Source organism: Pyxicephalus adspersus, chromosome 12, assembly GCF_032062135.1.
Source record: "Pyxicephalus adspersus chromosome 12, UCB_Pads_2.0, whole genome shotgun sequence".
NCBI classification, from domain to species: domain Eukaryota; kingdom Metazoa; phylum Chordata; class Amphibia; order Anura; family Pyxicephalidae; genus Pyxicephalus; species Pyxicephalus adspersus.
Window position 1 is genome coordinate 17,921,620 of NC_092869.1, and position 12,189 is coordinate 17,933,808.

The 12,189-nt window shown below is 39.8% G+C and overlaps 1 protein-coding gene across 3 annotated transcripts in view; it reads left to right on the top strand.

Moving 5' to 3' along the window:
- The window catches only part of MAX (MYC associated factor X), a 28,215-nt gene extending 25,673 nt beyond the window's left edge, over positions 1-2,542 (top strand). For all 3 annotated transcript variants that reach the window (XM_072427394.1, XM_072427395.1, XM_072427392.1), the window contains 2 exons: positions 1,094-1,217; positions 2,053-2,542. In XM_072427394.1, coding sequence (XP_072283495.1) covers positions 1,094-1,217; positions 2,053-2,240 — 312 coding nt within the window. In that variant the 3' untranslated portion in view covers positions 2,241-2,542. The remainder of the gene's footprint in view (positions 1-1,093; positions 1,218-2,052) is intronic.
- Positions 2,543-12,189: the final 9,647 nt, after the last annotated feature.

A 12,189-nucleotide genomic window follows, 5' to 3' on the forward strand; every position in this document is an offset into this window, starting at 1 on the left:
TTATGGTTAGATATACTTCTGTCTTTATTGGTCCCCTGAGGAAGCCAAAAGGCGAAATGCTTCGGGACCCAACCGTTCTTCCCTTCTTTACATTAGTAGCATCATCCTGTCTAAATTAGAGGTCATAAACCACCCTTATCTCTGGGGAAACCAGAGGGCGGTTTCTACTGTACATATGATGTATTGTTTGTAAATTATAATTTTTGTATTTTCATTAATATTCCTCTACTGTATACAAGTTCCTCGATTTAGGGAACAATACTAAGCTTTATGATTAAATATTTTGCCACAACAAACAAATACCCTGGCTTTTTTCTTTTCTCCAGTGTATTTGGAATATTACCATCAGGGTATCAGGCTTTCTTTTGATTAGTAGAAATTGATCAGCATTTTCTTCTCTCTATTCTAAACGTTGTAATTAGAAGTGTTTGGAGCAAAAAAAAAGTCAGAAGGGTCAAGAAATCTGACTTTCTTTTTTTTTTTAAGGTTTAAAGCAGAAATAAGCCATCCATTTCATACTTGTCTCCAGTTCCATCTTGTTCTTTTTGTCCACTTCCTCTTTGCAATATTTAGCTATCTTGATTGGTCTGGCTCGGATGATGTAACTCCTATGTAGGCACGCCAGGAGTTCATTCATTCCAGGCACGTGCCAGGAATGCTGCTTATCCTAGCAGCCAAACCCAGTGGAACTTTAGTTTCACTTTAAAAATGAGTAAATGTACTAGCTGGAAAAACTTTGTACTACAGTTTTTGCCATTCATAGACACCTGTGGAAGAAGTCTATTTCTATGTGGAATGTTTCTTCTTCTTCAAAAAAAAAAAAAACATACAAAATGCACAAAAACAATGGGTTTTTTTTTTTTTTTTTTTTAAAACTACATGCACATGTCAAATGTCTTTTTTGGCTGGTCATTTTATATGCATGTGTATACAATATTATTCACTATGATATAGTTTCCTTTCCACAAACAATACCCCATACAAGATACTTTCCATAAAACTAATACATTTTACTAATCTTGATTTAGTAGATTTTAGTTACTCTTGTCAAAGATAAGAAAAATGTAAGCTTTTTTTTTAATTTTGAATCAAGGCCTCGCGGGCTCAAATTCTGGATAAAGCAACAGAGTATATTCAGTATATGAGGAGAAAAAATCACACACACCAGCAAGATATTGATGATCTAAAGAGACAGAATGCTCTGTTAGAACAACAAGGTAAGAACAATTTGTTCAAAGTGTATCCTAATAATGTGCCGGCACTTACCTGTTTTGGCAGACACATCGCAAAGTGTTTATTATTACTTTATTTAGAATTCAAAATGTGGCCTTGGGTATGGTATAGGATGAGCAATTGTGTGTGTCATCCAATTGCAGGACTTTTATATGGCCATTAATAAAATAATTCTAAGTTTAAGAATTCTAAATTTGCAGCAAAAAGTCTCTTCCCTATGGTGAAAGGTGAAGTTTGTGTATTTTTTCATATTTTGGTATTAGAATGCAATTGACTTTAAATATTGTTAGGTGTAGTATAATATAACGTTTGCTAGATATTATTATTGTCTGCATATTTTTGAGTTTGCCCTGGATGCAATACTCCAATTCAGAGGACAACACCTATTCTACAGAAGATTTTCCAGAAGATTGAAGATAGACGATTTAAGTGTGTGCTAGCACCATACCTTTAGCATATGCTACTTCAGAGTGTGGTACTGGTAATTTTATATTAGTGCTATTCCCTGCATTAGTGTGAGACACCCACCCAGTCCAGAAGAGTAGGAAAGATTAAGAGGACCCTTCGGAGCCACATGGCTGGCTTGAAAATAGTAAGGTAAAATGTGGTAAAACGTCATGTCTACTTAATAATGCTTTACATTTTGGGCCGCTGTGAGTCATAGCAACAAACTGATTTTCCCTCCAGCAGGACACCCTCCAATCCAAATAAACATGTGCATGCATAATTTTTTAATATTCAAGAAAGTCAACTCTTTCAGTACATGTGTCTTTAAAAAAACTATCACACGAGCCAAGTAATCATTTTCTTCTCCTGCAGTTCGTGCTCTGGAGAAAGCAAAATCAAATTCACGGCTTCAGTCAAATTATTCTTCATCTGACAGCAGCCTTTACACCAATCCTAATGGCAGCGCCATATCAGCCTTTGATGGAGGATCTGATTCCAGCTCAGAGTCAGAACCCGAAGAGCCCCAAAGCAGGAAAAAACTACGGATGGAAGCAAGTTGAGCAAAACAGCAATAAAGCGAACATCCAATACCAGGCTTACCTTCTTTAGCTCCTTCTTATATCTTATTTAGGCCCCGTTCAGCTCTTTTAAGAACTTTTTCCCTTGTTATCTTTTTCGTTATTTGGACTCTGCTATCTAGTTTCTCCATGCCATTGTTCCAAGCTGTATTAAAATAATAAGGAAACCTCAAAGGCTTTCCATTTCAAATTTCCATACAAGTAAAAATGTTGCTGTACTGGAGTGCAACTTCTTTGAAGACAGTTTGCAGTCACATTCGCCTATAAAATCATTTTTAACTGCATTGCTGTATTGTTTCCTTTTTTCTTCTTTTTTTTTTTTTTTTTTATATATTTTTTTATATATAAGCTTATTTTACTTTACATGTAAAAAATGCAAAAAAAGCACTGTGTTTTTTTTTTGTTAAAACCTTTAATATGTCATCAGTTTATCTTATCAGAATGCATATGTATACACAGCTTCTGTTTTTAGGCAACCCATGATTTTTTTTAAGAACATGTTGCAAAGATCTGATTGTTTCTTTATGAACTTTCTGGCGTGAAAAGCTTTCACAAACTTAATATTTAAATTTGGTCACAATTTAATCTGTTTGCAAAGTTTTACTTTAGAGTTTCCAAATGTGTGATATTTTGCTGGTTCTTGTCCCATACAGGTATTGGTAAACCCATGGTATATTGTTTAAGCTATTTAAAAAAAAACCAAAAAACTTTCGGCCTTTTTTTTTTTTTTTTTTTAATTTTTAATATTGAGGAATGGGTTTCTGTTGTTCTCAGATAACTAGGAACAATGTAGCTGTTAAGTTACGGTCTTATGAGATTTCTAGCAAGATCAACAGGTATTCCCCCCAAATTATCAACAAGATATTTCAAAACACTTTTGATGGTGTGTATTAAACAGACCAAATATGAGGTGCTTGTCAATGCTGGCCCCATATGTTATTTACCAACAAAAGAGTTATTCAGTTTGTAACTTATCACGCTGACCACTGCGCTATACAGTTGTTGGTAAATCTTAAAATTGTACAATCACATTGCATCAAGGTTTATTAAAATAGTTGGATCTATACAGGATTGTACAAAAATTACAAAGTATTTCCTGATTGGCCAGTTTTAGGAATGCATCTTGTGATGGTAATTCATGCCAGATAGGACATGGCCAGGACCAGATCACAACTGTTACTGCAAACTAAAAATGTATATTGTTACAGCCACCTACTATGATGTTTTGGTCTTGTCTCAATGATATAATGGAATAGGAGCATCTATGAAGCCAGTGGTGCTTGGGGTGGTTTGTTCTGAGAATCTAAATATTTTACATTACTATTTACAAGTGCTTTACAAGTACAACCAACTTGGGTAAATTGTTAAACTGAAAATTTGTTTTATTGATATATATATATATTTTTTTTATGTGTATGTAAATGTTTCTGTATGTAGTTGCCAAATTAATTTTGACCTTTGGTGGGAAAGGCAGCAGTCTCCTATGAAATTAATTACACAAAATAAACTGGAATTTTTTAATGGCTTCTTCAGAATATATTAAATAGTTTTTATGGCAGAATATTCACCCAAGTCAACAGATATACAATCATACAAAAAATACACAAACAGATTCTATTACTGCTATGTTTTAATATTTATTGATTTTATATATGCTATTTGGTGACTCATCCAGATGTTGAACATGCTATGTGCACTGATTTGTAAATGTGGTTTAAATTGCAGTTTCATGTGAAATGTTTACAGTATCTTTTTAAGTATTTCTTTTTTTCCCCTCTTCTAGCTTTTGTTTATCACTAAATCTTGATTTAAGCCCCCAGTCTCTTGCAAACACCTTATAGCATTTCTGTATTCTCTGAGCATCTCCCTCTACAGAGTCTGACAGCTTTTTGCAGCTTTACATTCACTAAATATTACATTCACGCCTTTGGTGATGCTAGGGCTGCATTTTAGGCCTCCTATATCAAGTTGACCACAAATTGGAGCAGGATATGCTTGCATAGGATTGCATTTTAATTTGCCGAAAAAAAAGTGTACCATAAAAATTTAGAGAATTCCATATTCATCCTTTTTTTTTTTTTTTAAAAAACAACCTGTGTTGCTGATTCAGTATCTTTGATATGTCGCTCATCTGAAACCAACATGCAGGCCAAGAACTCTGTAGCCATACAGGAATCGAGTTTATTTAGATCAGAGGGGATCTCAATCAACTATTTTTATATAAAAGCTGACTGGTAATAGAAAATAAATAAAATCAGTTGATTGATCACCCCCTGCAAACATTGCATGGTCCAACAGGAGAAAAAAATAAGCATATGTGCATACTACTTCACAATTTGATTGACCACTAATGAAGAGACGTTTCAAAAAACTGATTCTTATATGATCAACATAAATGTTTGACCTGAGCAACTGAAGTCTTAAATCAATCTGGGTATTGATCCGTTTTGTTTGCTCGAATTTCAGAATTGTTTACTTGTTGATTTGATTAAACAATCTAATAGACTGAAAATCACCACGATATGGTCACATTTCACATTATCTCACTACAGATTTTGCAGTACACTCCTACTACACAATTTACCTCTCCTTCTGCACACATTTTTTGTACTAATAGAATTTTTTTTCTGGATTACCCCAGGTAAGAATGTGTGCCTTTCAGCTAAACGTAAAGCATTTTAAATACAATAAATCGCCTATTTTACCGGATCAATATGTCTAAAAATCTTTTATTATAGCAGTGAAAAAATAGTGGTTTAAATGTATTTAACATGTATTTTACTTTAGTTTAAATAAATTTCATGTGTATATATAGTTTTTTCATAATTTTTTTGAAAGGCACAATTTAGGGTTATTTACGAATAGATTTTTCATTAAAAATGAGTCAAACCTGTCAAAAAAGTGATTGTAAGTAATGTAAAAGATAACAGTTGCTACCTGATTCCATAGCTTGCAATGCTTGATGACTTACCAGTAAAAATAATTTGACAGTTTAAAAGTGTTAGTGGAGAGCATACAAAACCAAATTTGTAGGCTGTTGGATATTGTTAAGGATATGTTTTAGATGGACAGCACATTTTGGCATTAATACTTTACCTTGCACATTTTTGATATTTATGTGGTTTGCATATAAAGCTTTCTATAGTATTTAACTGATGGGATCACGGTTATTCTGAAAAATGTAGGTTATTTTGTTGATTAACTTATGCCACCTTTGTCAGGTTGTTTTACCCAATGGCCTTTTGAATGTTTGTTCAGTTATATACCCAACAGCATTCAGTCTAAATTAATATTAAACCTTTTGGAATACCTTGGTCTCTGAATTTCGCAAGCTGTGTTAGTCCACAAGATGGTAAAGCAATACCTGTATACCTTAAATAATTTTTCATTTGCTCCTTTTGGTTTGTTAAATATAGCATTGAAAGCTTTCTGTGCAAAAGTGCAAAAGGATACCTGCTGAGTTTGGCAAAAATGGCTAAAAGTTTTTTTACTCGCATGATATATCTGTATTCTCAAAATAATGTTTAGTCCCCACATGCTAACTTAGAATTAATCGTGTATATATGTTCGTAAATGCGTTTACGCCCCTCACGTTTCGTCATCCCTACGTAAAAATTTCCACATTTAGGTGTTACCAAATATATCACTCCATGGATGGAGCAGTCTACTCTTTGTTTAGGCTTATATATTGGAATTATTAGGAAGAAGGGTTACTGGATTCTCATTAACCCATTTACATTGTGGGCAATGCCCACATTTGTCGGTACCTGGTAAATGTAGAGATGTCTGAGGTGGTGGGAGTGGACCATAATGGCTCGAAGTCAGTGTATCCTTTAAGGATGGTGATTTCCTATATGTGACAGCTGGATAGGGAGAGAGAAACTTACTGGTGGAAGGATCCCCAGGTAAAATTTGCCAGTATTTGGGTATAAGTAAGGGGATGTATGGTTATTAGGGTTCCTCTCATGGAATATTGATAGTAATTTTTTAGGTTGCCTAGCCTGGATTAGATATTTATAGGATAAGGTGGAGAGATAGACAGGCTTTTTTAGGCATGATTTTGAATTTTTTTTAGATATTTTTATTATCTAATGATTGGGATATACAAGAAACTTTTCTCTGTGATTACATGTACATAGTTTCACTTTTCAAGTATTATATCATCATGTGTTTTTTCAAAAGCTCTTAAATTCCCAACGTGTTTCGCCCTTAGGCTTTTTCAGGGGACGGTTGAGATTGAGATCTAACTTGAAATTTAGAAGTCTATATAATCACAGTAATGTGGGGTTGATAAAAAACATCTTCAGGATTTCCACACCCAAATATTTCAATAAAGTATGAAAGAGGTGTTTGTAGAATGTGCTCTGTTTGGGGTGCCTTGGATTTAACGACGGACCAAAAGGTCTTACAAAAGGGAAAGGTTTATTTACAGCTTAAGATATTATTTACATATGATTTTTAATACAAAAGGGAAGAAGGTAAAGGGTATATAGGAAAGGGGAAGGAAAGGGGTCTAGCTCTATCTCTAGCATATGGTCAAATCTCTCACACAACCATATACACCAGGGTTTTCTCTCCTTGAACCACACCCCGCTGCAGGTCCAGAGCGAATCACATTGTTGATTCATCCTTGGTGAAGTCTTGATCAAGAGGTCACACAGATTGTCCTTGTCCCAGGCTTGGGATTGCTGTCACATACCCCTGCCCCCTCCAGGAAGACTGAAGTTATATTTAACTGGTTTGGGCAGAAACAGCCACCAAATGGTCCAACTAGCCAAAGTGTTAATGATCCTCAGGCCTCCACACATGGAAGATCAATCATTGTCTTTGTTAAGCAGTCCTTTGATGTTTAAGGGACTGCATCTGTCTCCACAGATAATGATGTTTATAGCTTGTTTCCAAGAAGGCAGAATTGTCTTTACATACAAGTCATATTCATATCAATTTTGGTCAGTTCCAACAGTGTCATGTATGGTATTATAATATTATCCGCAACACAGAGCAAGAAGTGTGTATGAAATTGAACAGGAGACTTAGAGTAATTGCTCTTGGCTGGAGTATGGGGGAATTAGGTAAATAAGGTTGTGTTAATATTAGGCAAGCACATCTAGATGACCAAGACAGGTATTAATTATGTCAAAGGATAATATTAAAAAGCTGAATGAGTGGAGAATTTCACTGTTATCAAATGTATTGATTGCTGATTTACCAAATTGGAATTTGGGTTGATAGGTGGTGGAAGCATACAACAGGTGAGGCGTCGGCAGCAAGCTTGAAATGTGAAACTATGTACATGTAATCACAGAGAAAAGTTTCTTGTATATCACAATTATTAGATAATAAAAATATCAAATTTCAAGTCAAAAATTTAAAATCATGTCTATAAAAGACTGTCTATCTCTCCACCCTATCCTATATATGCCAGCATTTGTACAAGATGTTTTTGATAAGTTGATATTGTCTATTGTAAGTCATAATTATAAGATTTTTCTTCCTTAGAAGGTGGTGGTTTAGGGGAAAGAAGGTCATTGCGTGCCAAAGATTTGACTTTGTTGTACACTTTTTTCAGAATATTGTTACTATATCCTTGAGACAGTAATCTGTTCATGAGAGCTTTGGCTTCTCTTTCAAAATCTGCTGGATGAGTACAGTTTCTCTTTAATCTTAAATATTGGCTGAAGGGAATACTATTCTTCTGAGGGTGAGCGCACTCGGCATGAAGAATAGTATTTCCTGCTGTTGCTTTACGATATAGGGTACATGATATATTTCTATCTAATGTAATTAGTATCTAGAAAAGGTACTTCCTTGCTGCTGCAATACTGCAAAATTGTGCTGTAAAAGTTGAAAAAAAATTTCTAGAGAGGTTTAAATATCGTTTCCAATTCAAAATATAACGATGATATATTTGTACCTTGGGATCTAGGAAAAGATTTTCCTCCCAGTCTCCCAGAAAAATGTTAGCATATGATGGGGCCCATGTCCCCATGGCCACACCTTGTACTTGAATGTAGAATTTATTGTTAAACATAAAGATGTTTTGGTTAGAATATATTCCAACAGCTTAATAATTTAATTGTTTGAAAGTATGATTTTCCGGATAATGTCTAGAAATGTGTTTATGTATGATATTGATCCCCAGCTTGTGGGGTATGCTACAGTACAAGGCTTCCACGTCAATCGTGACCAACATGGAATTAGGGGGGATTTGAAGGTTAGTACTAAATCTCAAAAGTTCTAGCGTGTCTTTAAGAAAAGATGGTAAATTGTTCACAATAGGTGGCAAATAGAGATGAGCGAATTTCTCAAAAATTCGATTCGGCCGTTTTGCTGAATTTTTCGTAAAAATTTGCTTCGATCCAAATTTGTTTGCAGCAAATCGCATTAAACAACGGCTATTTCCAGGCTGCAGAAAGCCTTGATAGTGGTGTAGAACACTGTGCCTTGCAGTAACACGAATAGGGAGTCTGATGTGCTAGTTAAATAATACTGTTAGTCAGTATGACATGCAGATGACATGGGTCGCTATTAGAATCACTGCACACTTCACTTATTTGGGCAGTCACGGGGCCAAAACTGAGAAAATAACTCAAGTATGAACTCACCCTTACAGGTCTATGTTAGCATCAAGAAGGGCACTCCTTTTACACCCTCCTCCACTGGTTCCACATAGATGTCTACAGAACCTGTTCTATTTACCGTCTATACAAGTAGAGCCCCCCCGACAGAGAGGAGAGGGTGTCAGCAGTAAGTTTGTGTTGATGTCACTGAATATTTTGCCCTTCCTCTGATCCGTCAGAACAATAATCCACGAAAAACGGATCCTGTCTGTGGAGCATATGCCTTCACTCAGTCAGCATTTGCTCAATAATCCATCAGTATTGCTAATGCCAAAAAAACAGGAGTGGATCCAAAAGAGAGATGACATGTGAAAGAAATATTTGCATGTCCCTAGTCGTGCTTTTGGCTACCAAATCATAAGCCAATTGTGATGGGGACCATACAGGCCTTATAGCTGCTACACAGACAGGATCTGTTGTGCGTCTCCTTTTTCCTTCCTTCTGACAGATCAGAAGAAGGGTCAAATAAATAGTTATGTCATCCAGGCCAAAAAGGCAAAATAGTCATGGAGTGGGAAGGGTGGGAGAACAGCTTGAGAAGTCCACAGAGTGGCACAATGACATAGTGGTGAGGTGGAAGCAGCATGAGGAGACCACAGAGTGGCCCAATGACAGTGTGGAGGTGGCAGCAGCATCAGGAGGCCACGGAGTGGCACAATGACAGAGTCTGGAGGTGGTGGCGGCATCAGGAGGATACCACAGAGTGGCAAGGGGACATAGTGTGGAGATGGCAGCAGCAGCATCAGGAGGAGGCCACGGAGTGGCACAATGACAGAGTCTGGAGGTGGTGGCGGCATCAGGAGGATACCACAGAGTGGCAAGGTGACATAGTGTGGAGATGGCAGCAGCAGCATCAAGAGACCACACAGGCCGCAATGCGGCCGCAAATCCAGTTTGGCTGCCCAGTAGTCGAGGGGATCTTCAATGACGGTTGGCAGGGTGCACTCCAAGTATGGCACCACCTGCTGGATCAGGTTCTGCTCTATGTCTAGCTGCTGGTGAGTAGTTTCTTCACTATGCAGGTGAAGAAAACTGCTCATCAGCGACTCTAGACTCAGGTTGCGGCTGATGGAGCTGGTACTGCTCCTGCCACCACACCCCTCCCCAGCAGCCATGGCAGTAAAACGTGAGTGCAGAGGCCCCCCCGCCAGACCTGCGAGAGGATGGACGATGGTGCAGATAGGCAGCGGCCAACTGACTACATAGGATGTCTCTGTAGTAGTTCAGTTTGTCCTCCCTGTCAGCGGGTGTAAAAAAGGTGCTCATTTTGGACCGGTAGCGAGGGTCCAACAAGGTGGAGATCCAGAGGTCATCCCTCTGCCAAATGATGACAATTTGACTGTCACTACGTAAGAGCATGAGCCGGGCCATTTGTGCAAGTGACTTGAAGGGACTCTCTGCCTCCATCTCCACTGCATACTGCCACGGTGTGTCTGGGTTCTCTTCCTCGTCTTCCTCATCTCCCTCTTGCTCCTCTGGCTGCTCCTGCTCCTCCTCTCCTGTCACCTGAGTAGAAAAACTATCCATTTCCCCATACATTGCCTGTGCCCCAATGTCCTCCTCCTCCTCCAGTTCAGCCCCCACAGGGCTTGTGGCCGTGACATCTAGGCACCACGTCTCCAGTCCCCTGACCAGCCAGATTTACCAGCATCTGTTCCAGGACATGAAGCAGTGGAATGACGTTGTTCATCCCGTAGTCCTGGCGACTGACAACGTGGCCTCCTCAAAGGCCTAAGCAAATGGCAGGTGTCACGCATGAGCTGCCACTGGCTGACATCGAAGTTACACAGTTACTCCTATCTGCTTGGATCATCAAGAATTCGTTGATGGCCTTTCTCTGTTAGTTTAGTCGGTCCAACATATGGAGGGTGGAATTCCAACAGGTGGAAACGTCGCATATCAGCCTATGTTGGGGGATGCCGTTCAGCCGCTGCAGCTCAAGGAGGGTGTGCTTTACAATGTACGAGTGGCTGAAGTGCATGCAAAGATTCCTGGACATTTTTTTGATGTCTTGCTGATGGGTGAAAGACTTCAGGAACCGCTTGACAACCAGATTTAAGACGTGTGCCATGCAGGGCGCATGGCTCAGCCTTCCTTGACACAACGCCGACACCATGTTCTTCCTGTTGTCGGTCACCATGGTTCCGATTTTGAGTTGTTGCAGAGAAAGCCATGATTTGATTTCTTGATGACTCACACGGAGCAGTTCCTCCCCGGTGTGACTCCATTCGCCCAGGCAAACCTGGTGCAGAACAGCGTGACACCGCCGTGCTCTGCACATGTGGTATGCTGGAGGGGCACTGTGAATTGTCCCTGCAGTGGAGGATGAGGAGGCAAAGGCGGATGTTGTCGCAGGACCAGCGGCGTGAGAACGTGGAGGCGAACGAAGTGTCACCTGAGGAAGTTGCCGGTGTGGCTGTGCAGGAACCACATTCACCCAGTGGGCCGTAAAGGACATGTATTGTCCCTGACCTTGGTTACAGCTCCACACGTCGGCGCTGCCGTGCACTTTGGCGGACACCAACAGGCTCAAGCACTGGCCCACCTTCTGTTCTACATTTTTGTGCAGGGCTGATACTGCCTTTTTCGCAAAGAAATGACGGCTTGGGACTCTCCACTTTGGCTCGGCACAAGCCATCAGTTCTCTGAAAGGTGCAGAATCCACCACGTAGAAAGGAAGGGATTGCAGTACCAGCAACTTGGACAGGCACACATTGAGCTTCTGCGCCGTTGGATCAGTGCACGCATACTGTTGTCTCTTGGCAATCGCTTCGGTGATGGATTGCTGACGGAATGACTGACAAGGAGTAGGAGGAGCAGCATCTGGACCAGCAGAAGGTGGAAATGACATACAGCTCCCTTCGGCTGAGGTGGTGGAGCCTTGACTGCCTGAAAGCCGGTGCGTGCCACTGGGTGATGCAGCGGTTGCTGCGGCAGGCTGGACCACCACATCAGAGCCACGGTTCTCCCAGGCCACTTTATGTTGATGCAGAGCCGTAGTGCCAACATTGGCACCCTGGCCACACTTCACCTTCTGCCCACATATTCAACATATTGCCATGTTATCCTGCTGCGGTGGCTTAACAAAAAACTGCCACACTGCCGAGTAGGGGATTTTTCCCCCACACTCCGCACTGACTGACTGCTACTGCCGCTGCCTCCGTGGACCCCTGCACCACTACATCCAGGGCAGGTAGGCTGCTGCGAAGCAGGTGGTCTATCCCGGGCATGTTTGGCTCCCGACCTCCCACTACTGCCACCCTGCTGACTCCCAGCCATGCTACCACTTTGCTGGCTCAGCCGCTGCCTCA